The 26,686-nt window shown below is 66.5% G+C and overlaps 4 protein-coding genes across 4 annotated transcripts; 1 reads left to right on the top strand and 3 right to left on the bottom strand.

The window, feature by feature from the left end:
- On the bottom strand, positions 1-4,165 carry CHRNG (cholinergic receptor nicotinic gamma subunit). Its single transcript, XM_032193282.1, has 12 exons — positions 4,129-4,165; positions 3,707-3,846; positions 3,506-3,550; positions 3,234-3,343; positions 2,991-3,146; positions 2,675-2,772; positions 1,708-1,911; positions 1,377-1,491; positions 962-1,076; positions 475-679; positions 251-384; positions 1-168 (listed from the first exon to the last, which is right to left on the bottom strand). The coding sequence occupies exons 1-12, from the start codon at positions 4,163-4,165 to the stop codon at positions 1-3; spliced, it is 1,527 nt and encodes a 508-aa protein (XP_032049173.1).
- Positions 4,166-5,033: 868 nt separating this feature from the next.
- On the bottom strand, positions 5,034-8,381 carry CHRND (cholinergic receptor nicotinic delta subunit). Its single transcript, XM_032193281.1, has 12 exons — positions 8,330-8,381; positions 7,631-7,776; positions 7,474-7,518; positions 7,223-7,332; positions 6,943-7,098; positions 6,678-6,793; positions 6,357-6,557; positions 6,006-6,117; positions 5,797-5,911; positions 5,499-5,700; positions 5,302-5,414; positions 5,034-5,216 (listed from the first exon to the last, which is right to left on the bottom strand). Exons 1-12 carry the CDS (start codon positions 8,379-8,381, stop codon positions 5,034-5,036), a joined length of 1,551 nt encoding a protein of 516 aa, XP_032049172.1.
- Positions 8,382-8,926: 545 nt separating this feature from the next.
- On the bottom strand, positions 8,927-12,974 carry PRSS56 (serine protease 56). Its single transcript, XM_032193280.1, has 10 exons — positions 12,968-12,974; positions 12,495-12,684; positions 12,278-12,386; positions 12,027-12,186; positions 11,692-11,834; positions 11,405-11,564; positions 11,110-11,298; positions 10,840-11,001; positions 9,446-9,552; positions 8,927-9,344 (listed from the first exon to the last, which is right to left on the bottom strand). The coding sequence occupies exons 1-10, from the start codon at positions 12,972-12,974 to the stop codon at positions 9,171-9,173; spliced, it is 1,401 nt and encodes a 466-aa protein (XP_032049171.1). The 3' UTR covers positions 8,927-9,170.
- Positions 12,975-17,633: 4,659 nt separating this feature from the next.
- SLC12A9 (solute carrier family 12 member 9) lies at positions 17,634-26,669 on the top strand. The gene is made up of 13 exons (XM_032192837.1): positions 17,634-17,902; positions 19,808-19,942; positions 20,062-20,199; positions 20,348-20,647; positions 20,921-21,028; positions 21,132-21,243; positions 21,333-21,490; positions 21,853-21,935; positions 22,064-22,188; positions 23,640-23,832; positions 23,967-24,141; positions 24,960-25,106; positions 25,476-26,669. Exons 1-13 carry the CDS (start codon positions 17,671-17,673, stop codon positions 26,312-26,314), a joined length of 2,745 nt encoding a protein of 914 aa, XP_032048728.1. The 5' UTR covers positions 17,634-17,670; the 3' UTR covers positions 26,315-26,669.
- The last annotated feature ends 17 nt before the right edge of the window (positions 26,670-26,686 follow it).

Here is a 26,686-nt window from a genome sequence, read left to right as displayed (position 1 = left end):
TCACTGGGGCAGGTACGGTTTGGGATCCCCGGGGAAGGGCAGGGCGGGCGCCTGGTTGAAGTGAGCCATGAGGAAGATGCCGACGGTGCCGCAGACGAAGAGGGAGGCCATGATGAAGAAGCAGACGCGGTCGATCACCCGCCCCACCAGGATCCACTCCTCGTTCTCCTGTGGGCACACATCGAGGGGGTGCTGAGGGCTTGTCCTCGCCACCCCCAGCCCCTGCTGTGCCGCCCCAGCCCCGACTCACGCTGCTGAAATCGTTCTGCTCCCGCGTGGCGTTGGCGATGTGGTTGCAGGCGTCGACACAAGCCCGGATCTCGGGGCCTGCCTCCTCCAGGCTCTGGCAGAAGTCCTGAGCGTAGCCACTATCCAGCCCGCGGCCTGCGGGCGCACAGCCCGAGGCACCGGTGAGCACCCCGGGCAGCCCGGCGCATCACCCAGGGGAAACGCCAGCCCGCCTGGGGCACTCACCGATCTTCTCCAGCACGGTTTTCATCAGCCCGTCCCTCTCCTTCTGCTTCTCGAAGAGCAGCTCGGTCCGGGCTTTCCACAGCATGTACTCGTCGGCTTTCACCATCAGCCCCAGGGAGCTGCGTCGCCGGGAGGCTCGCGGCGGCCCCGGTGCCTCCTCCGGCATGTGCATGCCCAGGTAACGGGGCAGGAGGTGCAGCCACACCTGGGCACAGCGTCACCACGGGGTCCTGGTCCCCCCGACACCACCCAGGGCACCCCGTGGGTGCAGTTGGGTCCCAGCGCATCATCCCTGGAGCACCCTTGTGTCACCGGGCACCCGCTGCTCCCCAGGGCTCAGCAGCGGCTTAGAGGGGTCCGCGGCACAGCATGGTGCCTTGGGGACATCTGGGGGTCCCTACCACGGGTTATGGCATGCCTACAGAGTAGGGCAGACCCCAGACACCCCCCCTAATCCCCACAGGGGCAGGGGGCTGGAAGCAGGTACCTGGCGCACCCTCTGGGACATGGAGTGAGTGTTGGGCGTTCTCAGCGAGACGTTGAGGACGATGACGGCGTTCACCACGATCACCACCGTCACCACCATGAGGAAGGTCAGGTACCTGCGAAGGAAGCACGGGGCCTCAGCTGCCACACTACGAGCTACGGTAGTGGGAATTTTGGGGTGGAAACTGGGGACCAGCAGTGGGACATGGGCACGCGGTAACCCCGTGTCACCCTGCACGTGGAGGGTTGGAACGTCCTGCCTGGGAGCCTTGGCTCCCTCTCCCCTTCCTGCCGTGGCAGCTTGCCCAGGATATGAGCAGATAGGGCAGATATCCGTGCCTGGGTCCTGTCCACGGGCACTGGCACCCGGACACCCCCGCTGGCCCAGTGTGACCCCATCCCCTCGTGTCACTTACTTCCCGATGAGCGGCACCGCCTGGGAGGTTTCGGGCACCTTCTGGGCGATGAGGAAGAGGAAGACGGTCTGGGCCAGGAGCACGTTGATGGAGACGGTGCATTTCTGCCCGCCCGCTGCCGAGGAGGGGCAAAGGGGAGGCTTGGCAGGGGGCAGCGGTGTGGGCACGGCACCGCTTCGGCAAAATTGCCCCAGCAACGAACCCACCAAGTCCTGCGTGGCAGCTTAACCCAAGGGTACCCAAAAATTCACCCCAAACCCCAAATATCTCAGAAATAGAGCAGCTGGGGATGAACATCCCGGCGCACACCACGGGCACAGCACCAGCATACCTTTGGCAGGCAGAAAGTAGACAAGCACGGCCATGGAGGAGATGAGGACGCAGGGCACGATGATGTTGATGATGTAGAAGAGGGGCTTGCGCTGGATGATGAGGTAGAAGACCACCTGCTGGTACTGGGTGTCGTCCGGGGTGAAGTGCCCCGAATTGATGATTTTCCGCGCGGGGCGGTGCTTGATGGCCCACTCGCCGTTCTCTGCCACGCAGGGATGCCACCAGGTGAGTCCTCGTGTCCTTTTGGGGACACTGCCAGCCCCCAGCATGGGTGGGAGGATGAGGAGGGCTGGGCACGGTGCGGGGAGAGGTGCTAGGGCCACGATGAGGGGGCAGAGGAGGGCGATGTGCACCGAGGGGTGCTCCAAAATACCCCTGAAAGCTACAGGAGGGGGAACCGCTGGGGCACCGGGGGTCCCTTGGGGACAGGGGCTCCCAGGATGAGTTACGTGTGGGGCCGGGAGTCCCCCCCAGCGCCCTGCCAGCGGGGAGCCGTGGGGGAAGCCAAGCGTGACGCTTTATTAAGGCGCGTTGTTTTCCCCCGCCGTCTGCGGGAGCGATAGATTTTTCCCAATCAAGATCGCAGCTCGGGCCGGTAATGAAAAAATAAATCTCTCCGCCCGAAAAGCATTTTGTTCCTTCACTATGCAATTAAAATGTGATGGAAAACGTCATCGTTTGGCCGTGACAGCTACGTTCCCAACATCAATCAAGCTGCCGGGAGCAGCGCTCTCCGGGAGGGACTGCCAGGCGGTGAGAGCGGCGAGCCGGGGGGGCTGGAAAAACAAATCTCTCCCCGGCTCCCGCTTCCACTAATAACTTAAGTACCCATGTAATGGCAAGGGCTGCTAATAGCCTCTCCCCCCGCTCCCCACCGCCCTGATTTTGGCAGCCAGCGGCGTTGCGGCAGGTTTCTGGGTGCCCCCAGGGTGGGCTGCTCGTGTTTTTGGGGGGCGTGGGGCTACCTGTGAAGGCTTCGGGGTCGATGGAGATCCACTCCACGGTCTGGCCTTCCTCCACCGTCAGCAGCAGGTTGATTTCGTTGGCACTGTAGGTCTGGGACCTGGGGAGGGACAGGCGGCATGCAGCAGGCCACCTCCTGCTTTTTTTTTGGCCACTTGGCTTGGCTCAGGAGCCCTTCACCTCCTGGTGGTCACGGGGTGCCAGGGGACAGCTTGGTGGCACTTTGCAAGTGGGACTCATTGCAAGACAATGAGGTTTTGGGGACAAGGGGGGACCCTGTCCCCCTGGAGCCCCCCCACCCCACCATAAGGTGCTCACTGGAAGACCATGGTGCAGTTCTGCCAGTCGAAGGGGAAGTAGGTGACGTGGATGGAGCAGGAGCTGCGGTAGATGGCGGGGGGCAGCCAGTAGATGCTGCCGTCGGGGGACACCAGCACGTTGGTGTAGAGCGTGATCTCGAATGTCCCGTCAATGCTGGGGGGGAAAAAAGGGTGGGCTCAGCCCCAGGCTGTCACCCCGCGCGTGGGGAGGTGACCCTGCTGCACCCCGGAGTGGGCTCACTTGTTCTCCAGGACGATGTCGGGCAGCCAGACCATGGTGGAGGGCACCCGCAGCAGCTGGATGTTGTCGTAGTCCTTGGGGTCCCACCGCAGGCGGTAATCGGACCATTGCTGGGCAAGGGGAGCAAAGAGAAGGGGGGTCACGGTGCTCCCCGGGGCTGCCTGTCTCGTGTTGTCCCCAAAACGGGCACAGCAAGGGGCACCCACAAAAGGGGGGGGTGGGTTACGGTGCCAGCCCACCACGAGGTGCAAAGGGACTGTCTGAGGTCTCACCATCTCGATCCAGACGTTGGTGGTGAGGGTCTCCTCCCGCTCATTCTGGCAAGCACGGAAGGGGGGAGGTGGCTTTAGCCATCTGTCCCCTGCATGGGGACAGATCCCATCCCACCAGGGCCACCTGGGCCCCTGCAGCATCACCCCAGCACCCCAGGTCCCTGCTCCCACCCGCTGCTGGGGGCTGGGGGGGGGTCTCACCAGGGAGATGAGGTTGGTGAGGGTGAGCTTGAGGGTGACATCGATGACTTGGTCCCCGCGCAGGGCCGGGCGCAGGTGCCGGTTGTAGTTGGTCATCAGGTCCTGGAGCAGCTTCTCCTCCTGGTTCCTGCAGCTCACGCCTGGGGGGGGGGCACGCAGCGCCGTGGGGGCACCCCAGGGTGGGGATGAGGGGGCCGGTGATGCCCCAAGGGGCTGCTGGCATGGCTGGGGGGGGGTCGTGCATGGGGAGGGGGCGCACGCACTGCTGAAGGTGCCTGGCGGTGCGCAAACAGGGCATGGGGACACCCAGGGGGACGGTGCACGAAGTCGTGCACCCATGGGTGACAAGCCCCCAAGGACAAAGACAGTGGAAGGGGGGACCCCCAGCGCTCCCCCCACACCGCGGGGTGGGCACCCCTTACCTGCCAGGGCGCAGAGGGCGAGGAGGAGGCCGCGCATGGCGGAGCCGTGGGGCGCAGGGGCTGGGGCTCCGCTCGGCCGCCTGCACGCCGAGCTTCTGGGCCTGGCGCCCGGCGGGATGGGACAGCTGTCCCTGACCCCGTCAGCTGCTCCTGTGGGGCAGGGAGGGGTGGGAGGCAGCCCGCGTCCCATCCTGTCCCCCTCCCTCCACCACCAGCGGAGTGGTGGCGGTGTGCTGGGCGGCTCCCATGGTGTTTTGTGCTGTTGGTGGGGTGTGGAAGTGGGGTTGGGGGAAAAATGATTGCCTCTGTTCCTCCATATCCCCCAGAAAAGGATGTATGGCCCCATAGTGGAAAGCCATGTGGCCGTGGGTTATGGAAAGGGGGTGTCCCCCTGCAAACACCTCCAGCGGTGCCCTGTGTCCCCCCCCCAGCAGTGACCGGTGGTCCCCAGGGCAGGCAGGTCCCGCCTCAAGGGTCTGAATCCTGCCCGGCCCCACATCAGGGGGAGCAGCACATTCCTGGCTCGGTGGAGAGGATGTGGCAGCTGTCCCAGGCCACCACCGGCAGGGGGGACGTCAGCTGTGCCCCCTGAAACCGGAGCCCTGGCCTGCTCCTGCTGAGCCGGGGAAGGAGACACCCCCTGGGCCCCAGCCACGCACTGCGGGATGGGGGAGAACTTTGGGGGTCTGGCTGGGGGTCTTGGCCCCCTTGTAGCACCAGAACACGCAGCAGCACCCATCCCCTGGGTGGGCATCACCCCCCTGGCACACACCAGTGCTCGGCGTTTTGGGTGGGACACCGAGAGCAGGCACCAGCTCTGCGCCCCGCGGCGAGAAGCACCCAGCTTTATTTCCCCGAGCCACAGCGGGGTGAGCAGAGAGGACCCCCCCTTCCCCCCGGCCACCCTAAATGTAGCGCTTGTTCTCCTCCCGGTAGTCGTAGGGGTCTCCGGAGAAGGGCAGCGGTGGCGGGTGGTTGTAGATGCCCATGAGGAAGATCCAGAGCGTGCCCACCACCAGCATCGGGGTGATGAGGAACAGGCAGAGGCGGTCCAAGGTCCGGGCCACGCGGTTCCAGTTGTCCTTCTCCTGGGGAGGGAGCCAGGAGCAGGGCAGCGGGGGCACGGTGGGCATGGGGAGCCCCCCTCCACCCTGCCGTGCCCACGGCCCCCACCTCATTGTAGCTGTTTTTCTCCCGCATGTGCTTGACGATGAAGTTGGCACCATCAACAGCAGGTTTCAGCTGCTCATAGAGCTGCTCCTCGCTCGTCCCCGCTGGTGCCAAGCCTGGGGGGCACGAGACCCCTCAGAGGGCACAGCCACCCTCCCCGTGTCCCCCCCTATCCCCACGGAGAGGGGGCTGAGGCTCACGGGCAGGGGTGACGCGGCTGGCCAGCCCGTGCCTCTCCGATTGCTTCTCGAACATGAGCTCGCTGCGGGACTTGACGCTGTAGTACTCCTCCGCCTTGGCGATGTAGCCGGCCGAGCTGCAGCGCCGGATGCACGGGGCGCCCGCCGCGCTCCCCGCCGGCTGCGACATGCGCAGCAAGCGGGGCAGGCTCTCCAGGAACACCTTGGGCACAGGACGTCGCCGTGTCCCCGCTTTCTGTCCCCAAAAGCCGGGCGCACCTGGCCCAGATGGGGCACCCCCGGGGTTCCCCCCCCTCACCTCTCTGACCCAGTCGGACATGATGTGGGTGCTGGGGGTGCGGAAATGGAAGTTGAGGACCACGACGCAGATCACCACCACGGCCGTCACCAGCAGCATGATGAAAAGCAGGTACCTGGGGTGGCGTTGGCACAGGGGGTGGGGATGTGCAAAGCCACCCCGGGGACCCCGAAATGCCCTCGCTGTGCCCGGCGGTGCCCAGGACTCACTTGCCGATGAGGGGGATGGCGTGGGAGGTCTCGGGGAGGCGCTGGGAGACGAGCAGGAGGAAGACGGACTGGGCCAGGAGCACCGAGATCACCAGGGTCATCTTCTCACCACCTGGAGAGCAGGTGAGCTCGGGGCGAGCCTGCCGCAGGTCCCCCTCCCAGTGTCCCACCCTAAAGGGCCCCATGTGGGGTTTTCTGTTGTAGGAGTAGCACAAGGACCCACTTGGGTGATCCTACACCCTGCTCAGGGATGACAGGGTCCTACACCGGGGTGTCCTGGTGCCAGGATGTCCCCACGTTGGGCATCGGGGTGTCCCCATGACCCAGGGCAGGTGCCACGGGGCCACTCACTGTCAGCGGGCAGGTAGAAGACGAGGATGGCCATGAAGGCGATGAGGACGCAGGGGGTGACGATGTTGATGACGTAGAAGAGCGGCTTGCGCTTGATGATGAGGTAGAAGGTGATGTCCTGGTGCTCGCTGCTCTCCGGGGGGTAGCTGGGGTGGATGTTCTTGCGGGCCGGGCGGTGGATGATTTCCCACTCGCCGTTCTCTGTTGGGACATTTGGGCCATCCTCACCACCCCCAGCAGTCCCCAGCTACCTGGGTGTCCTGAGCCCTGTCTGGGGTGTCCCCAACTGCCACGGGACATGGCGGAGAGCACCAACGCTACCTGTGAAGCCTTCGGGGTCGATGATGATCCACTCCACGCGGTAATACTTGTCCGTCTCCGGGTCGCTCTCCTCCTTCAGGTGCATGCTGATCTCCTGCGCGTTGTACGCCAGCGAGCTGGGGGGGGACAGGCGGTGAGGGGCTGCACCCACCAGCTCCATCCTCCATCAGGGGGGTCCTGGATCCCTCCCCGTGCTGCACCCAACAGCAATGGGCACTGCGGGGTTGGGGACCCGGCTCCTTGGCCACCCTCCTGCCCCCGGCACCTGAACTTGAGGGTGCAGTTCTGCCAGTCGAAGGGGAAGAAGTCGACGTTGATGGGGCAGGCGCTGCGGAAGATGGCAGGCGGCAGCCAGTAGACGTAGCCGGTGTTGTAGACCAGCACGTTGCAGTAGTAGGCGACCTCGAAGAGCCCGTCGTTGCTGCGAGGGGGGAAAAAAACGAGGTGGTAGCAGGGCGAGGGAGAGCCCTGGGTGCTTGGGGACGGCTCTGGATGAGGCTGCTCGCCCGGGAAGGTTGGGGAGGGGAAACTGAGGCAGGGCTCACTTGTTCTCCAGGACTATCTCAGGCAGCCACAGCATTTCTGGCCGCAGGCGGAGCACCTCGATGTCCCCAAACTCGGATTTGTTCCACTGTAGGCGGTAATCCGTCCAGCCCTGGTGGAGGACAACCCCTGGGTCACCCCCTCACCACACCAGGCCACCCCACAGCTGATGCTGTGACACCCAGGGTGACAGCACGGGGACAGGGACCATAGCACTGGTCCCTGTCCTCTTTCCCCTCCTGTCCCTACTCACTTGTTCGAGCCACACATTGGTGGTGAGCGTCTCGTCCACCTCTTTCTGCAACAACAGCGGGGGGGCACGGAGATGCCACAGCTCTCCCCAGGACCCCCCCAACCCAAACCAGCCTTTTTGGGGTGCAGCCAGCCTGCTGCTGCCTGTTGGGGCTCACCAGCGAGATGAGGTTGGAGAGGGTGAGGGCCAGGTAGACGTCCACCACCTGGTCGGTGGAGACGACGGGGCGCAGATCCTTGTTGTAGCCCCTCTCCTCGAAGAGGTGGTGGATGAGCCGCTCCTCCTGGTTAACGCAGAGCCCGCCTGGGGGGTGCGGGGTCAGGCAGAGCCACAGGGGGATGGGGGTTGCTGCTCACCCCCAGCAGGGATGCCCAGCGAGGGCAGGGAAGGGCGAGGATGGAGGGGACAGGAGCTGGCCAGGATGCTGCACGCTGGTGCCATGTGGGGCACAGGGTGTGCAGGGATGGCACACACGTGGGGACACATGGACACGCATGGACACAGGGACGTACAGACACCTGGACACAGACCCAGCACGTGCACGCATGGACACACGGACACGGACCAGGATGTGTAGGGAGATGTTGAAGGATGCAGAGCTGCTGTGCTCACACAGGGGCACACAGACACACACACGGAGGCGGCAGCAGCGTGCACACACACACAGACACCTGCACACATGCAGGGACACAGACACAGGGACAGTGCACACGGACAGACGCACGGTGAGGACACAGCGCTGGGTACGGCGGCACAAGGGATGCTCGGCGACAGATCCCTGCCAGCCAGTTCCCAAAACACAGCCTTGGGGGAACCCCCAGCACCCCCACCTCCCAGTCCCCGGGGCCCCGCTCACCCCACACCACCAGTGCCCCAAGCAGGGCCAGCCACAGCAGCAGGTCCCCCATGCGGTGCCCGCGGTGCCTTCGCGCCGTGCCAGCTCCTCGCCACCTCCCCGCTTGGCCTGGCCCGGCGGATGTCCGGCCACCGGGATGGACGGTGCCAGGTGCTGAGGGGGAAGGGTGCCGGCACCGGATACCCCCCCCGTGGCCCCCTTGTTTCCGGCACCCCCGTGCTGGGAGAAGGGAGACGGGCAGGCACAGCTGGCCTCGCCACCCCACGGTGCCACCTCGTCACCCCGGAGCAGGGAGGAGCAGACCCTTCCCCACCACCCAGCAGCCCCAGGGATGCTGCTCGAGGGCAGTTTTGTGCTGCCCCATGAGCTGGAGGTGTTGGCACCCACCGGAGGCACGTCCCCTGGGAGGGGGGTTTCATGTGGGGTGGGCACCGGTGCTGGACTCTAAGGAAAAGGGTGCTGAGGTGGGCAGGGGCTGCCTGACCCTATTGGGGTCCCTCTCCCCCCTGATAATGGGAGCAGGACCTGAGGATGGGGGCATCGCTTGGGGGTGTGAGGTGATGGGGAGGGTGAAAAAAGAGAGGAAAAACCAAATTCTACCGGAAAATAGAGCCCTTCTTTATTGAAAAATAAACCTTTCTCTGTACAAATAAATAACAGCCCGGGTGCCTGCGGGGAATACGGGGTGCGGGGGGCTTGCTAAGGTGGGGGTACCAGGGAGAGGAGGGCTGAGGACCCCAGCTGGGATGTTCCAGGTGCCCCCCATTGCCCCGGGAGGTTGGTGGGGGGAGGGAAACTGAGGCAAAATGGGGGACAAAGGAGCGGGACACCCTGAGCTCCCCTAGGTTTTCAAAGCCTCGAGGGCCAAAGCGACGAGGCCGGGCATGCTGCGGGCCAGCGAGTCGCTCTCCAGCCCCACGAGGCCGGCGAAAGCCGTGGGGCGGCCGCCCACCGTGGCCCTCACCTGCGCCCGGTACAGCCCCTTGGCGTTTTTGGAGCCCAGGTCCACCAGGATCTGCCAGGGGAGGAAAACACCGTCAGCCCCGGGGCGAGGGGACACGCTGCTGGCGAGCTGGGGACGGCGAGGTGCCGGGGAGGGGTGGCTGCCCCACGCACCTCCTGGAAGGTCATGGCCAGGTCCGGCTCCGGCACCCGCAGCACCCATGAGTACAGCTCCTGCACCGCGCCCACCCGCAGCGCCGAGGCGTTGAGGCCAGGGCAGGCTGCAGGACCCCGGGGAGGGGGACAGGAGAGAGATGGAAATGGGGTCAGGGAGTGTGTGGGGTCACCGCGCTGTCACCAGCCCCAGGGTGCAAAGCCGAGGCTGGGTTTGCCATCTCCGGCATCCCTGTGGCATCCCGCAGCACCTGGGGGCTGGGGGGTGCTTACCTCTGCCCTCACCTGCCTCCTCCTCCTCCTCTTCCTCCTCTTCCTCCTCTTCCTCCTCCTCCTCCAGCCCAGGCTGTGTGGGCACCAGCTCACGTTTCTCCCTCGGCACCAACCCTGCGTGGAAACCCCATTGGGGACGCCGTCGGTGGCCACTGCTTGGGCACAAAGCCGGGTGGAAATGACAACCCCGATGCCCCCCCAGGGCTCACGGTTTGGTGTGGGGGTCCCCGATAGCTCTCCGGGTGCCTGCTGCTGCTGCGTGGCTTCCAGGGGGGTGTTGAGGTCCAGCTCTGCCCGGAGCTGGGTGAGGAAAGCTCTGCCCTGTCCCACCAGCTCCTCCACCTCCTCCTCGCCCTGCTGCGGGGAAGGGAAGAAGGGGGACAGGGTAGGCAGTGGGGTTTGGTCCCTGCTGGCACTGTCACTGGAGCAGCAGGGGTTCCCCCCATCCCATCCCATCCCATCCCATCCCATCCCATCCCATCCCATCCCATCCCATCCCATCCCATCCCATCCCATCCCATCCCATCCCATCCCATCCCATCCCATCCCATCCCATCCCAAATACCTGCAAGAAGAGCCACGTCTCCCCGGGGAGCCGCTGCCCGTCTGGGGTGGGTTCCAGGGGGCTGCCCCCATCCATGGCCCTCAGCGCCTGCACCCAGTCCTGCAGCTGGGGCCCCACGGCCCCAAAGAGCCCCACAAATGGGGGTGGCTGCCTGGACCCCTGCCTGCAAGTACAGCAGGGACAGCTCAGCCAGGCACCTGTCCCTTGGGCACTGCCACCCCCTGTACACCCCTCTTGGGACCTGATTATAGGAAGAGCAGGACCCCACTGCCTTGAGCTGTCCCCAAAAAGCCCTATCAGTGCCCATGGGTATCTCGCCCGCCTCCCCAAAACCTACAGCCCCCATAACCCACCATGCCCTTGCGTCCCCCTTTACCTGGTGGGGGGTCTCCGGGGTCCCTCTGCCTTGGGGTTAGACTGCTCCCCTCCCACAGCCACGTCTGTGGGGACAAGAAGGGGACAGGAGGGACACGGCGTAGGGGTGCCCGAGCCACCAGCACGAGGGTGGCGTGTCCCCACAGGGCCACGGGGTGGCACAGCCCGGGCGGGTGGGTACCTGGGGCGTCCCTGCGGACACGGGCAGGGAAGAGGTGCCTGTAGATCTTGCCCAGGAGCTGGGGCAGAGCCCGGGTGAGGAAGGAGAAATCCACCTGGTTCCGGATGAAATCCCCGGCCCGACGCAGGAGCCCCACCAGTGTCTGGGCGTAGGAGTGCAGCTCTGGGGGGGGCGCAGCGAGAGAACCACGTCCCTGGCACCGTGCCGGCACGGCATGTCCCCAAACCGACCCCATCCAGACACAGCCCCCGTGCCCTGGCGTTGTCTCACCGCATCGCCTCGCCCGGGCACGGCAGGTGTCCTCAGCAAGGCGTGCGCAGGCGGCCTGGCCCCGGGGTGCCCGGCAGGACCCCGCGTAGAAGGAGCAGAGGCGGGTGCGCTCGGGGGGCTGCCCCTCGGGGGGCAGCTGCGACAGGGCCAGCAGCTCGAAGCAGCTCGGTTCCCGGCTGCCAGGGGTGGCTGCGAGGACAGCGGGGCTGCCATAAGCTGCTGAGCCCCCCCATCACCTTGTGGGACCCCCGTGGCACCCCTTCCCACGGCCATCCCGTGCCCCTCGGCCACTCACGGTCCATCTGGAGGTTGAGCCAGTCCGCAAAGGCAGCAATACGGGTGTAGACGCCGGGTTTGCCCCTCTCACCGCACCCATCACCCCACGAGGTGATGCCGTAGAGGACAAAGCGGCGCGAGGAGGGGTCCTGGCACACCAACGGGCCCCCCGAATCGCCCTGCAGGGGATGTCCGTACATCAGTGGGGAGCACCGAGCGCGCTGGGAGCCTGGCGGTGCCGTGCCAGCGCCGTGTGCTCCCCCCGTGCCCAACCAGAGGGGTTGCGGAGCTGGGGGGGGGAATTACCTGGCAGGAGTCGATGCCCCCGGACAGGTACCCGGCACAGAACATGGTGCTGGTGAGCAGCTCCCTGCCCAGGGCGCCCTGGCACGTCTCCTGGCTGAGCAGGGGCACCTGTGCCTCCATCACCACCTCGGCTGACGGCCCCTCTGCCGGGCAAGGCACCCGTTATGGGGTCCCCTATACACAGCCCCTTCTTTTGGGGTGCCCACGCGCTCCCCTCTTTTGCGCCCTTGGCTTGGAACCAGGCGCTGGGGAGGGGGTGGCACCGGAGTTCAGCGCCCAACCTCTCTGCCAAGGGGGACGCCCCGCTGACCCCGTGGGTGCCGGGGGGCACCTACCTTCATAGAGGGACCCCCAGCCCGCGATGTAGCAGGGGGTGCCGGGGCTGGGCTCTGTGGGGCCGCTGGGCAGGCACACGGGGCTGACGGTGGCCGATGGGGCCAGCGGCACCGCCAGCTCCAGCAACGCCAGGTCCCCGTGGAACGTCTTGGGGTTGAACTGGAAGGAAAAAGGGGGGGAGCGTGGGGGGGATCCTGGGGCGTGCAGGACTGGTTTGGGGGTGCCCACCTCCACCTCCACCTCCACTGACCTTGGGGTGAGGCACGATGCGCCTGACGGGCACTGCCTGCTCGCCAGGGTCCTGCTTGCCCAGCTCGTGGTCGCCCACCACCACCGTCCACGCCAGCTCGTTCTGGGTCCTGTCCAGGGAGGGGACGGGGAAGGGACAAAGATTTAGGAGGGGGGGACATCGGTGCCACCCTGTGCCCACTTCTGCAAGGACACCACGTCCCCGTGCCCCCATGTACCCGGCGAAGCAGTGGGCAGCAGTGAGCACCCAGGCGCGCCCCACCAGCACCCCTCCGCACATCAGCTCCCCGTGCAGCCGCACCGACACCAGCCAGGGCCAGGCCCCCGGGGGGGCCACGCTGCCCCCCATGATCCGTCCTCGAGGGGCCGTGGCGTTGACGGGGGGACCCGCGCGGCGCCCGCAGCTCCCTGGCGGATAAAATTAGGGTGAGCGGTGGGGGTCCCTCCGACGTCCCCCTTTTCCTCCACGGTCACCGAAGTGGCCGAGGAGGGGGGGGTGGCGGGCGGCCCCCGGGGGGGTCACGCCGCACGGGGCGCGCTGTCAAGCCTCATCGTGCTCACGGAGGCGAGGGGGCGGAGGGCGGGGGGCACCCCGCGGGCCGGCAGCTGCCGACGCTAACCTCTGCCCCCCGGCACAGCGGGCAGCCGGGGATGGGGCTGGGGGATTCGGGGGGGGGTCACCCCGGCTCACCTGGCATCGCCGCCTCTGCCGGGGCATCGCTCGGGGTGGTGGCTGCCAGCCCTGCGGGGACAGGTTGTGGCAGTGTGTGGGTGTTTGGGGATGTTGGCACCGTGTCCCCAGTTTGTCCCCGTTCCTCCCAGTGCCCCCCCGAAGCTGTGCGTCCCAAACAAACACCGCTGTCCCTCCCCAGGTGGCCCCGTCACCCCCAGTGGCTGTGTCCCCGATCTCCCTGTCCCCCCCCCCCAGTGCCCCGTTCCCCCATTCCCCATTGTCCCACCCCAGATTCTGCACCCCTCAATACACCTGTGTCCTCTGTTCCACCCCATATCTCCCCATCCCACCTCGATCCCTCTGTGACCCCCCCCTAATGCTCCATCCCCCTCCAGATCCCCCAATATCCCAGTGCCCCCAACCTCCCACCCCACTCCAGCTCCTCCACCACCCCTTGCTGCCCCATCCCAAGTTCCCCATCGCTCCCAAATCCTCCACCCCCCAAATCTCCACATCTCACCCCAGATCCTCCTTCCCCCCCCATTTTCCTGCCCCCCCAACCTTCCCATCCCACCAGAGACCCCCATCACCGCGCTCCATCCTCCAACCCCTCCCCTCCCCAAATCCCCCACCCTCATCCCACCCCAGCAGCACCCCCCACCCCATATCCCCTCCAGGCACTCCTGGATGACTCCTGTTTGTTTTTGTAGGGTCTCCTCTCTCCGGGAAGGGGGTCCCCACTCACGGCACTCCTGGAGGCGGCGGCGGCAGCGCTGGGCGCTGAGCAGGGCGCAGTGGGGCTGAGCCCCCCGGGGGGGGCACAGGAGCTGGTAGGGGGCGCAGGCCTGGCTCAGCGCCCAGTTGCGCTGGGGCACCTCGGGGTGCTCCTGGGCATCCAGCAGGGCCTGGCAGCTGGGGGGCACCCCGGGGGGCACAGCGGGGGCTGCGGGGACAACGGGGTCGTTGGTGTCCCCACGTCACCCCCGCACCCTGCCCGCCTCCACCCGGCTCACCCCGGGGCGGGTGGGAAGGGGGAACGGTGGGGGGCTGCGTTGGGTTGTTTTTGTAGGGTCTCCTGGGTGCCGGGGTATGTTTTGGGAAGGATTTTGCTCTTATCAAGAGGTATTTGGGGTAGGGCTTCAGGTTGGGTAAAAACTCGAGAGGGTGGGGAAGTGTTTGGGTAGGGTGGTGTTTTTGTAGGGTCTCTGGGTGATATGGATGGGTTTGGGGAGTCTGGGCGCTGCTTTGGGGAAGACTATGGGGGCGAACACTTATGGGGGGGATACGGTTTGGGTAGGGTCTTGGGATGGGTAAGGTCTTTGGGGTCTTGGGGTGTTTGGGGTCTCTAGGGGATACATAGGGCAACGTTTGGGTAGGGTCTCTAGGGAATGGGGTGCTATTTGGGTAGGACCACGGGGGCCGGGACTCACGTGGGCAGCGGCGGGTGCGGTTGGCGCAGGGGGGGAAGAGGCAGGGGGCGCAGAGCCCGCAGCCCCCCCGCTGCCGCTGCTGCTCCGCCCGGGCCCTCTCCAGCGCCAGCAGCGCGCTCCTCAGCGCCGCCTCCAGCACCAGCGTCCCCCGGCTCGACAGCGCTGCCGGGGCGCATCGGGGTGCTCAGCCCCACCCCATAGGACCCCCCCACATCGCCCCCAACCCACCCGGGACCCCCCTGCCCTGTGTTTTCCATGCTGGTGTCAGGCTGGGCACAACGGGGGCACACAGCGGGGCGTGAGCGCGGGCAGGTGTGCCCCCCTCCCGTGTCCCCATGTGGCTGTCCCCAGGGCTGGCACAGGACAAGTGACCCATCGTGGTGCCCCTCGGCCCCAAAAAGCGGATCCCATCTCCTCCAGCATCCCCCGTTAAGCATCCCAAAGCCCCCTCCCCGTGCGCTCACCTTGTAGGACACCGGCCGGCATGGGGTACAGCCCCTGTCCTTGGGGGGCCCCCCCGGCCGGCTGCAGGAGCAGCAGCAGCAGCACGGGGGGGGCCAGACAAACCCAGGATCCACCACCCCACAACCTCTTCCCTCCTCGCTCCATCCCGGCTAGGAATGGGGAAATTTGGGGGATTTTTTTTAAAAAAAAAAAAAAAAAAGGGGGGGGAGCCCCAAAAGCGCCCGAGGAGCCAGAGGAGGCGCGCGGATTTATAGACGGTGCCCCCCGGGGGGGGGGGTGGGAGGAGAGAGAGGGGCCAGGGGGGCACAAAGAAGGCGAGTTCATTAATGTCGCGCCAAGATCCCATCCCGGGGGGGGGGGTCCGGGGTTTGGGGACGCAGCTCGGGGCCTCAATGCCGCCTTTGTTCGACGGGGGCCTTCGGGGCGGGCAGCATCAGACGGGCGCTGCGCTCCCGGCGCTGCCCGCGGCCCTTGATCATTTTCACGCCAAGCTCGGCCCCGCCAACGGTGCCCCCCCCTTCCCCGAACCACCCGAACCACCCGCAACCCCAAATCCGGCCCCAAACCCTGGGAAGGGGGCAGCTGGGAGCTCGGGGAGTTTGGAGGGGGTCGGGGTGCCGGGGGTGGGAGGTGGGGTGGGAACGCGGCGGCGGCGGGCGCTTCAAAGGGGAGCGGGGGCTGCGGGAGATGGGGGCATTTAGGGGAACAGAGGGATTGGGGGGGGGGTTTGTCCCCCGGGAGTGGGGTGCTGGGATGTGGGATTGCCCCCCCCCCCCCCCATGTCTGTGAGTTGGTTCGGTGCGTGCCCCATGTTTTTGGGGTGTCCCCGTGCCCCGTTTGCTGGCGGTGTCCTTTGTAGGGACAGGGACGGTCACGGGGCTGTCACCTCGTTGGGGCGCACGGGGTGCCCGTGACCCCAAACCCGCCCCTGTTAGGGGAAGGGGGTGCCCAGCTTCCTGGGGCCGTTTGGGGGTCCCTGTGCCCACTTGGGGTGATCATAGCGTTCCCATGCCCCCACCCCTGCCCCTATTAGGACAGTTTGTCCCTGTTGGGGGCAGTTTGGGGGTGCCCATGTCCCCGTGTCCACTTGGGGTGACCAGGGGTGCCCCATTAGGGCCAGGGGTGCCTCCGTGCCCGCAGCCCCGGCCGTGCCGTGCCCCCCTCCCGCTCCCCCCAACCCCCCCCGGCCCTAATTGTGCCAGCGGGGCGCCCACAATGCCGCCTCAGTGGCACATCAAAGGCGCGGCGCTGGCACCGCGACAACCCCACGTGAAAGTGTCCCCCCCCCCGGCTCCCACCTCGGGGGCCCCATTCCCTGTCCCCCCTTTACCAGCGGGGACCGTCCCCAATACCCCATCCCCTAGGGCCCTACCCGAACCCGTCCCCGTCCCCTTTTGGCCCAGGTGGCGCGGGGTCGCTCTATGGGGTCAAGGTTTGGTGGCCCCCACCCCCGGTCCCACGGCACCGCCGCCGTGCGCCCCCGCTCAGCCCCGTGCCCGCTGCCAACCCCATTAACCTAATTGGCACCTAATTGGTGGCGGTGGGACCCCGGGGGTTAAGGGGGGGGGGGACGGGGGACACACACGGGGACGGGGATATGGGATGGTGCCCCCCGAGCTGCCCCCAGCCCCGATTATTGTCCGGTAATTGGCGTGGGCAGCAGAGCCCGGCCGCCACCCTGGCGGCGTGCCCTGGGTGGGGGGACACAGGGGGGACACTGGGGATACTGGGAACACTGGGGGGACACTGGGGACACTGGGGGGACACTGGGGGGACACGGGGCGGACACGGGGGGGGCAGCCTTGGGGGACGCATGATGGGGACACTGGGGACACATGGGGGGATATATGGGGGGGATATGGGTGGGGACATGTGATGGGGACATTGGGGTCACATGGGGAGGGCACATGGGGGTGACACTGGTGGGGACTCTGGGGGGACACTGGAGACTCTGGGGACACTGGGGACACTGGGGGAGATATTGGGGGGACACTGGGCACACTGGGAACACTGGGGGGACACTGGGGACTCTGGGAGGACACTGGGGGGATGCTGGGGGGACAATGGGCACACTGGGGACACTGAGGGAGATATTGTGGGGGGACACTGGGGATGGGATACTGGGGACACTGGGGGGACACTGGGGACACTGGGAGGACACTGGGGACACTGGGCACACTGGGAGGACACTGGGCACACTGGGGACACTGGGGGACACTGGGAACACTGGGGGGACACTGGGAACACTGGGGACACTGGGGACACTGGGGACACTGGGAAGACACTGGGGGAACACTGGGGGGACTGGGGACACTGGGGGGACACTGGGGGAACACTGGGAGGACACTGGAAGGACACTGGGGACTCTGGGGGGACACTGGGGACACTGGGGACACCGGGGGCGACACTGGGGGGCCACTGGGGCCACTGGGGATGGGACACTGGGGACACTGGGGACACCCTCTGGCCATGGGGGTCCTGGGGATGCCCTGGGGGTGGGGGGCATTTGGGGTTGGGGGCGTGGCCACATAGGGGGGCGTGACCACACAAGGGGGCGTGGCCACAGACGGGGAGGGCGTGGCCACACACGGGGAGGGGCGGAGCCTACAATACGGGGAGTGTCCGAAGGGGGGGCGTGGCTTGACCCTAGGGAGGGCGTGGCTTGTGCGACGGGCGTGCCCATAAAAGGGGCGTGGCAACGAGGGGGCGGGGCCAGCAGGGGGCGTGGCGCGGGGCCGGGGCGCGGGCGCGCTGCGGGGCCGGTGCGGGCCGAGCCGAGCCGAGCCGAGCCGGGCTGGGCTGAACCGAACCGGGCCGGGCCGGGCCATGGCGAGCTCGGAGCGCAGCGCGCTGCTCACCTACCGCCTGTGCGGCGGCTCGGCCGAGGAGGAGCGGGGCCGGGAGCGCGGCCGGGCCGCCGCCGCCGCCGCCGCCTCCTCCTCCTCTTCCTCGTCCTTCTCTTCCTCCGCCGCCGCCCCCCGCAAGCTGCCCACCTTCCTGGGCGTCGTGGTGCCCACGCTGCTCTCCATGTTCAGCGTCGTCCTCTTCCTGCGCCTCGGTGAGTGCCGGCATCCTGACCCCCCCCCCCCCACCCTGCGACCACCCTGAGACCCCAGCGCCCTCCTCCCCTCCCTGGGCTGGGGTCCCCGTGTTGCCCCCGAGCCCCTCTCCCGGGCTGGGGTCTCGCTGCCCCCCCCCAGGGCCCTGTCCTGAGCATCCCGTGCTGGAGTCCCAGTGCCCTCCCAGTTTGGGGTCCCAGAGGCCTCCCAGTGCTCTCCATACCCCCCTCATCCCCAGGCTGGAGCCCCAGCACCCCCCCATTGCCTCCCCCATTCTGGGGTCCCGGTGCTGTGCGGCCCCTCGTGCCCCCTCCAGGCTGTGACCCCACTATTTATAGGGCAGGAACCCCCTCCAAACCCCCAGCGCCCCCAAAGCAGGACGCCAGCACCTTCCCCAAACACCCCTTGGTGTCCCCCCACCCTCCAGCCCCAGCACCCCACTGCTTTGGGCATCCCCTAACGTTGCACCCCAACGCTCTCCCCAGCCCCTGTGCTGTCCCCATCCAGGGACCAGGCCTCCCCCCCATCTCTACGCTGTTCAGAGGGCACCGATTACTTCCCAGTCTGCTCCCAGTTTGAGTTCTGAGCCTGTTACTGGGAGACCTGGGGGGGAGAGGGGTCAGGCTGGGCACAGCCCTTTGGGGAACCCTGGCTTTGGGATGCCCCTGGCCTGGCCTGGGGCCGGCAGAGGCCCGGACAGGAACAGGGAAGGCTTTTCCTCTTTCACTTTCCGCCCACGGGAAACCCTGGGCGGGAGTTGGCTGCGTGCCGGGGGGCCCGGGGGGGGCCCTGAGCTCCATCCCCTGCCCTGGGGACATCCTGGGGTGTAGGGTGGGGGCTCAGCCCCCATTGCTCACCCATCCCTTCCCACCCCTCAGCTGGGGGCTTTGTACAAGCCCTGACCCCCCCCCCCCTTACCCACACACCCAGCCTCTGCCCCATGGTGGCCCCCCCCCTGTGCCCAGACCCCCATGGGGTTGGCGTTACTTTCTGGGGGGCCGAGGGGAAGTTTGGGGCCGGACAGGGTGGAGCTGCATGGAAGAGGAACCATCCTGTTATGGGCTGTCCCGGGGCAGCCCCCCCTCTTCTTCAAGCTCCCCCCTGGGCCTCCAAAACCCTGGAGCCCCTCCCGGCTGCCCCCAAATCCTGGCACCCCTTTGCTTCCTCCCCTCTGCTTCTGCCACTGGGGCACCCTGAGGATTGCAGGGTGGGGGGGGCCCCAAAACCCAGCCTGCCCCCCCCGAATCCTCCTTGCTGTTTGCCTCCCTCAGTTCCTCCCCGCCCCGGGGCATCTCTGCGGCCGATCTTGTGGCCGAGATAGGGCATCTCGCCGCCGCTGTGGGCAGCCCCTTCCTGACCACAGCCTCGCCAACCCCGCTGGCAGTCTGGCCGTGCACTGGGGAGGGATTTGGGGGGGATTTGGGGGGGATCCAGGGGGCAGGGGAGGTGCTGGGGACGGTGCTGATGACGGGGATGTCCCAGGGCTGCTTTTGCTTCCTGGTTTGCAGCGGGTGAATGGGGTGGGAACGCAAACAGAGCGCACGGAGCACCCGTGGGGCTCGGCGCCTGCGGGTCCCTGTGTGCTGTGCGCCCCCCTTCCCCCTTGGGATCCCTTAATGGGGGTCCTGCTTTTTCCCCCACCCCCCTCCCATCACCTCCCATTGCCCAAAGTGGTGCCAGGCACCCCCTGGCAGCAAGACTGGAGGGTCCTGGTGTCCCCCTGTCCCCTCCCTCCCTGTTTTTTTTTTGGCCTGAGCTGCTTGGGCCCGATCCTGGCACGGCAGGAGGATGCCCCGAGGCCGGGGGGGCACCGTTTATGCCCCCCCCAGGCAGGGCAGGGAGTGGCACGGTGTGAGCCCCACGGTGAGGTCCGTACCCGGCTAACGTCACGCCGGCCTCGGCAGGGTTCGTGGTGGGCCACGCCGGCTTGTACCAAGCTCTGGCCATGTTCGCCGTGGCGTACTTCATCATCGGCATGACGGTGCTGTCCGTGTGTGCCATCGCCACCAACGGGGCGCTGGATGCCGGGGGAGCCTACTGTATCCTTCACCCTGTGGGCAAATTCGGGTGGCACCGGGCTGCATGGGCGGTGGGGCGCCCGGCGGTGCTGCTGGGGAGTTGGTTTGGGGTTTTGGCACTTTTCCTTGACCTGAGTAAGATATGATCAGCCGTGCCCTGGGCCCGGAGTTCGGGGGCAGCATCGGGATCATGTTTTTCCTGGCCAACGTGTGCGGCAGTGCCCTCTACGTGCTAGGGCTGGTGGAGGCGGTGGTGGACAGCTTCGGGATCCCACCCGGTGAGTACCCTGTGGGGATGGGACGTCGACTGTCCCCTCCCTGAGCACCCTAAGTGTCCCTGGCGTGGCTGGCACAGCTCTGCCACCCCCTGCCTTGTGATCTGGTGCCTGCTCTGAGCCCTGTTGAATCCCACGTGTCTCTGCCCAGGGCAAAAATCGGGTACGGGCGTCCACGTCCTGCCCCAGAGCTACTGGTACGAGCTGCTCTACGGCACCATCCTGCTGGCCCTCTGCCTCGTCGTGTGCCTCGTGGGGGCCTCCATCTACGCCAAGGCCACCTTCCTCATCTTCCTCATCGTCGCGGCCGTGCTGGGCACCATCCTCGTCAGCTTCTTCGCCACGCGGCCCCTCGGGGTGCCCATCCGCATGCCGCACCACAACAGCTCCGAGACCGAGAATGGCAACTTCACGGGCTTCTCACTCGCCACCCTGCGGGAAAACCTGGGAGGTGAGGGCTTCCTCCAGCCCTATTTGTGGTCCCCAGCTTGGCAGCCATCTCCCAGCCCTACCTGCTGGGCTGGAGAGGGGTGGCACGGACACCTCGGTGCCAACAGGGGCTTGCTGGAGGGTGTAGGGAGCTCGCAGGCACAAAGCAAGTGGCGTGGGGTGGTTTGTCCCGTGGTGGCACTCGTCTGGGGACAGGGGTGTTGAGGAGAGGGCGCGTGGCAGCGCGGTGCCACCCCGGGCAGCCCGTCACAGCCCGCGCCCCCATGCCTTGCAGGCGGGTACGGGGTGGACTACACCACGGGGCAGATGATGAGCTTCAGCTCCGTCTTCGCGGTGATGTTCAACGGCTGCACCGGCATCATGGCAGGCTCCAACATGTCAGGTAGGGACCGGGCTGCCGGACTGGGAGGCACTGGGACGAGGCGGGAGGGGAGCAGAGGGCGCTGTGCCCGCGGGGAGGTGACACCGGCCCCTTCTGCCCGCAGGGGACCTGAAGCGCCCGAGCTACTCCATCCCGCGGGGCACCATCTCCGCCGTGCTCTTCACCTACCTCGTCTACAACCTGCTGGCCTTCCTCATGTGTGCCACCTGCAGCAGGTGCGTCCCCGTGCTGGGGTTACTGGTGCCAGGGCGCGCTGCCCTGAGCCACGCTGAGCGTCCCCGTGTGTGTGTGTGTCCCTCTCCAGGACCCTCCTGCAGAAGGATTATGGCTTCCTGCGTGACATCAGCATCTTCCCACCCCTGGTCACGGTGGGCATCTACGCTGCCACCCTCTCCGCGGCCATGAGCAACCTCATCGGGGCGTCCCGCATCCTCTACGCCTTGGCCCGGGATGATCTCTTTGGTGAGTGCCTGGAGCCAGAGCTGGAGACCAGCCCTGGCACTAGGGAATCCCCTTCCTGGCTTGGGGTGACGTTTTATGGGTTGGTGCGCGTCAGGTTTGGGGCCATGAGGTTGTTCTGCTCCCCCCAGTGATGCCCAGTCCACCCTGGCTGGGTTGGCAGTGCCTGAGCGCATCGGAGGCACTGGTACCCCATGGCACAGCAGCCTGTCCCTACTGGGGTGATGTAGGGGTGCCTGTTTCCCTCCCCATCAGCCCGTAGAGCACACCCTGATGTCCCCATTCTGGGGACAGCCCCGCACATCAGCCTGCTGGTGGCCTTTGGGCTGCCTCGTGCCAGCCCAACCTCCCCGCTCTGCCCACAGGCCGGGCGCTGGCGCTTGCCAAGAAGACATCTGCGAGCGGGAACCCCATCATGGCAGTGATCCTCTCCTGGCTGGTGGTGCAGGTGAGTTTGGGGATGCTTCTGTCCCTCCTGGGCTTGTCCGGGGACAGGGATTTGTGCCCCACACTGGGTGCCCTTTCATGGGACGCCCCTGGCTCCGGTTCACGCTGCGTTCCCCGTGCTCTCCGCAGCTGGTGCTCTTCTCCGGGAAGCTCAACACCATCGCGGGGGTGGTCACCACTTTCTTCCTGCTGGTTTACGCCACCGTCAACCTGGCCTGCCTGGCGCTGGAGTGGGCATCGGCCCCCAACTTCAGGTACCTGCTGGCCCGGGGGAGAGGGAGGCTGCTTTGGGATGCCGGGCGGCCACCGCTCATCCCTCTGTCTGCAAGGAATTAGGGGGGGAAAAACACCCCCATCCCTCAGGAGGGAGAAGGGGACAGCCCCCGTGCCCTGGCACCGTGATACTGAGTGGGTAGAGAGAGATCCAGGCCACTGGATTTATCCAGTGCCCCCTCCCCTGAGGCTTTCCAGAGGTAATTTATAGCCTGCACCCGCCCGGCATCCCCCAGGCAGCTCGCCAAGCGGTGATGGAGCCCACTTTCCATTAGCGCTAATTAAACTAACGGGGAAAGGGGAGGGAGGGAGGGGGGATCCTGCCTTGGGGGGAGGAGAAGATCTTCTTCCAGGAAGGACGAGTTCATGGCAGGGCTGCCCAGAGCTGGGGGGCACAGCGGGGTGGTTTGGGGGGGGGCTGATGTGCCTTGCACCCTTTGCTGTAGGGTTGGGTACAGCCGCCCATCGTGCCCGTGTCCTGCCTTCCCTGTGCTGAGGGATTTTGGGGCACGGATGAGTGCTATGGGGCACGGACTGGTGCCTGGTGGAAGCTGCTGGGGCCAGGTGGCAGAGGGCCCCTCACCCAGCCCGCACTCTGATGCCCCCCCCTTCCCCGTGCCGAGGTCTCCATCAAGCGCAGCGGAAAAGGATTTTAATTACCTTTCAGCGAAAACAACAATTAGAGAAAATAACAGCCTCTCGCCTCCCCGCCTCCGCCTCCGTGAGCCAGGATGAGCGGGTGCCACGGCTGCTGGTGCTGCTGGGGGGCCCCTGTCGCTCCTGAGCCCCTCGGGTCACCCCTTTCTGCAGCGTGGGGCTGCCCAAGTGCCATCTCCCCTCCGTGTGCGAAGCATTTCCCCTGCCACAGAGGGGTGCCCTGTCCCCTCCCTGTGCCCCTGTACCCTGTGCCACCAACCCTGTCCCATGGAGAGATGGGGGGGCACCAGGTGCCCTTGCTGAGCGAGGTGGGAGCCCCACGGTGGCATTTCCAGGCTGCCTGTCCCTCAGGCCATGGAAGGGGCTGATGGAAATGGAAATTGCTGTTTTTGTGGTGCCAGGGAGCGTTTCCCTGCTGTCACCCTCAGTGTAATGAGCAGACGATCCCTTCAGCAGCCTGGCACATGCCTGTTGCCTCTTGTTGGGATTTTCCTGGGCCAGATGAGCACAGCTGAATACCAGGGGCTGTGTGCCTGCTGGTGCCACGCTGACGAGGACAGAGGTGATGCCAGCTGCTGGCGCCTGTATCCTGTCCGCATGGCTGGCATGAAGCGGGTGGCACAAAACCCCAGGCCAGGCTTCGTTTGGGCTGAGCTCCCTGCTGCAAGGAGCCCAGGAGCTGTGCCCCCTGCTCTGCTAACGAGGCATCAGGCCCTTTCCCAGATGCTTTCTGCACAGCTGGTGCCCAATCCATGCCCCTTTCTCCCCGTTCCAGGCCCACCTTCCGCTACTTCAGCTGGCACACGTGCCTGCTGGGCATCGCCGGCTGCTGCGTCATGATGTTCCTCATCAGCCCTGTCTCGGCCTCGGCGAGCCTGGGCTTCCTCCTCCTCCTCCTCCTCGCCCTCCACTACCTCTCGCCCAGCAGCACGTGGGGCTACATCAGCCAGGCCCTCATCTTCCACCAGGTGAGCCCTGTTCTCCTCACCTGGCCCCGAATCCCGTCGTGGGGCGGGGAGCTGACGGCCTTGGGGCTGGCGTCCCCTCGAGGGGCGGCGTGTTGAAGGAAGGTGGGCTCCTCACCTGCCGTCCCCCCACCCAGGTGAGGAAGTACCTGCTGATGCTGGACGTGCGGAAGGACCACGTCAAGTTCTGGCGCCCGCAGATGCTGCTGATGGTGCAGAACCCACGCAGCAGCCCCCGCCTCATCGACTTCGTCAACGACCTCAAGAAGAGCGGCCTCTACGTCCTGGGCCACGTGGAGCTGCAGGACTTGGGTGAGGGTCTGCCCTGTCCCAGCGCTGGGGGCCTCTGCCCCTTTCTGAGGTGCCACGGACCTGAGACATCATTCCCAGAGCCCCTGGCTGGTGTGACACCATCTCCCAGCTGGGCACGTTGGGCACAAGGAAGGAAATACCAGCATTTTGGGCACCCTGGTGGCACTGTGGAATTTTGCATGGTGCAGGGGATGTAGCTGGCTTACGTCCATCCCATATCTCGCGTGCACACGTGTGTCCTGGAGGCTTTCACAATGCTTGTGCTCACTCACATCCACACAAACACACGTAGCACCCAGGCTCCTATGGACCCACGTGCACCACAATCCCGTGCACACCTACGCATGCCCGTTTCCAACACCCTTGGCACAACCTTGCCCACGGGTGTTCCTGTGTCCAGCCTCATCTCGTGCCCGCTGCTGGACACCCACACGCTTCAGGTGTGTCCGCCCCCGCTGCGTGGTGGTTTGCACACACGTGTGCTCCCTCGCACGCGCGCTCGCCCCGCTGTGGCCATCCCCACCCCCAGCGGATGCCTGGCTCTGCTCCCCCCCACCTCCCCTCGCCGTTGCCGTGGTGACTAATGGCCTGAAATTGGGGAGGGGGGATGGGGCTGCCTGCTATTTTTTTTTATATATTTATGGATAATTTCATATCTCCGGCTGGAAGCACCTGCTTTCACCTTCCCCATGCTTGTGGGTGCGTGGGGGCTGGTTTGGGGGGACAAGGAGAAGGTGCTGGGGTGCTGAGCGGACACCGGGGAGCCCCCCAGTTATGGGGTGACCCCTGCCTGATGCTGGTCTCCTCTCCCCACCCAGACGCTCTGCCCTCGGACCCGCTGCAGCCCCAGCAGGACTCGTGGCTGGGCTTGGTGGACAAGCTGAACGTCAAGGCCTTCGTCAGCCTCACCCTCGCGCCCTCGGTGCGGCACGGCGTCCGGCAGCTCCTCTTCACCTCTGGCCTTGGTGAGCGGGGTCCGGGCACGGAAGGGGGTCCAACTTGAGGGCCTTTGGCCCCTTTGTCAGCTCCAAAGCCAGAATGGGGCTTGGAGGCACCCAGGTGGGCAGTGCTGAGGGGTTTGGAGGTGCCAAAGCCAAGTTGTGTCTTGGAGGCACCTGGGTGAGCGGTGCCAAAGCCAAGCTGGGTTTTGGAGGCACCTTTGTGGGTAGTGCCAGAGCCAAGCTGGGTCTTGGAGGCACCAGGATGGGCGATTCCCAAGGGAGTTGGAACCGCCTGCATCAAAGCCAGTTGGGTTTGGTGGCACCCATGGTGCTGGTGGTACTGGCAGGGCCCTCTCCTTCCCGTCACGACCACCCATGGTGGTTTTTCGGCAGGCGGCATGCGCCCCAACACCCTGGTGCTGGGCTTCTACGACGACGCAGCGCCTCAGGACGGCCTGGCCCGCCACCCCGCCTTCACCAGCGCCCGCGAGGAGCTGCCTTTGGGCTTCCCCCCGCTGCGGGCGCCCGCCGCCCCCAAACTGCTGTCGCCGCGGGAGTACGTGGGCATCGTGGCCGACGCCTTGAAGATGCTGCGCAACGTCCTGCTGGCCCGGCAGCTGGAGAGCCTGGACAAGGCCTGGGAGCTGCGGCGTGCCGCCAGCCCCCCGCCCACCATCCACGTCTGGCCCGTCAACTTGCTGCGGCCCGACAGCGCCCGCTACGCCGACACCTGCAGCCTCTTCCTGCTGCAGATGGCCTGCGTGCTCAACATGGCCCGGGCCTGGCGCCGGGCCCGCCTGCTCCTTTTCCTCTGCGTGGAGGCCGGCGCCATGCCCGGCGCCCAGGAGGACAAGCTCCGCCAGCTCCTCAAGGACCTGCGCATCCAGGCCCAGATCCAGCTGGTGCCCTGGGACGCCGTCGTCCGCCTGCACTGGCAGGCTCAGCGGGGGACCCCGGGGACGCCGGCTGAGGATGAGGATGAGGAGGAAGGGGCGGCTGTGAACTTCCCGGCCAACGCCACCCGGGTGTCGGATGAGTACGTCCGTGCTGCCAACAAGCTGGTGCTGGAGCAGGGCCCGGCGCCCGCCGTCCGTTTCCTCTACCTGCCGCGGCCGCCGGCCGACACCAGCCTGTACCCGCTCTACCTGCGGCAGCTGGAGCTGCTCACCCGTGGCCTGGGCCCCACCGTGCTGGTGCACGGGGTGAGCGCCGTCACCAGCACCCAGCTTTAGGGTGGCCCCCCCCCTCTCCCCGTGTCCCCTCACCCTTCTGTGGCCAGTGCCTTACAGCCCCACGGCCAGAGTTGGGGACCTGTGTCCCCTCCTGCTGTCCCCAAACTGCTGGGCGGTGATTCCGGCCCCGTGGGGCTGGGAGGAGAGAGGGTGGAGGGTTTTGGGGTGCTTTTGGGGAGGCGCAGGGTTAAAGCTGCCCTGGCAGGATCCGGGTGCTCGGTGCGTTCACTGTGCCTTTTGTATGGGGAGGTGGTGGGGTCCTGGGGCTGTCCCAGTTTGTTACTGGGAGCCCCTCACCCCCAGCCATCCCCCCCCTCCCAGTGCTCTCCTCTTGCACCGCCACCCCCCAGCCTCTCCTCCGGGCACCCGGCC

Source organism: Aythya fuligula, chromosome 9, assembly GCF_009819795.1.
Source record: "Aythya fuligula isolate bAytFul2 chromosome 9, bAytFul2.pri, whole genome shotgun sequence".
Classification (NCBI taxonomy): domain Eukaryota; kingdom Metazoa; phylum Chordata; class Aves; order Anseriformes; family Anatidae; genus Aythya; species Aythya fuligula.
Note: the sequence above shows the minus strand (reverse complement) of the source record. Positions and strands in the feature narration are given on the sequence as shown.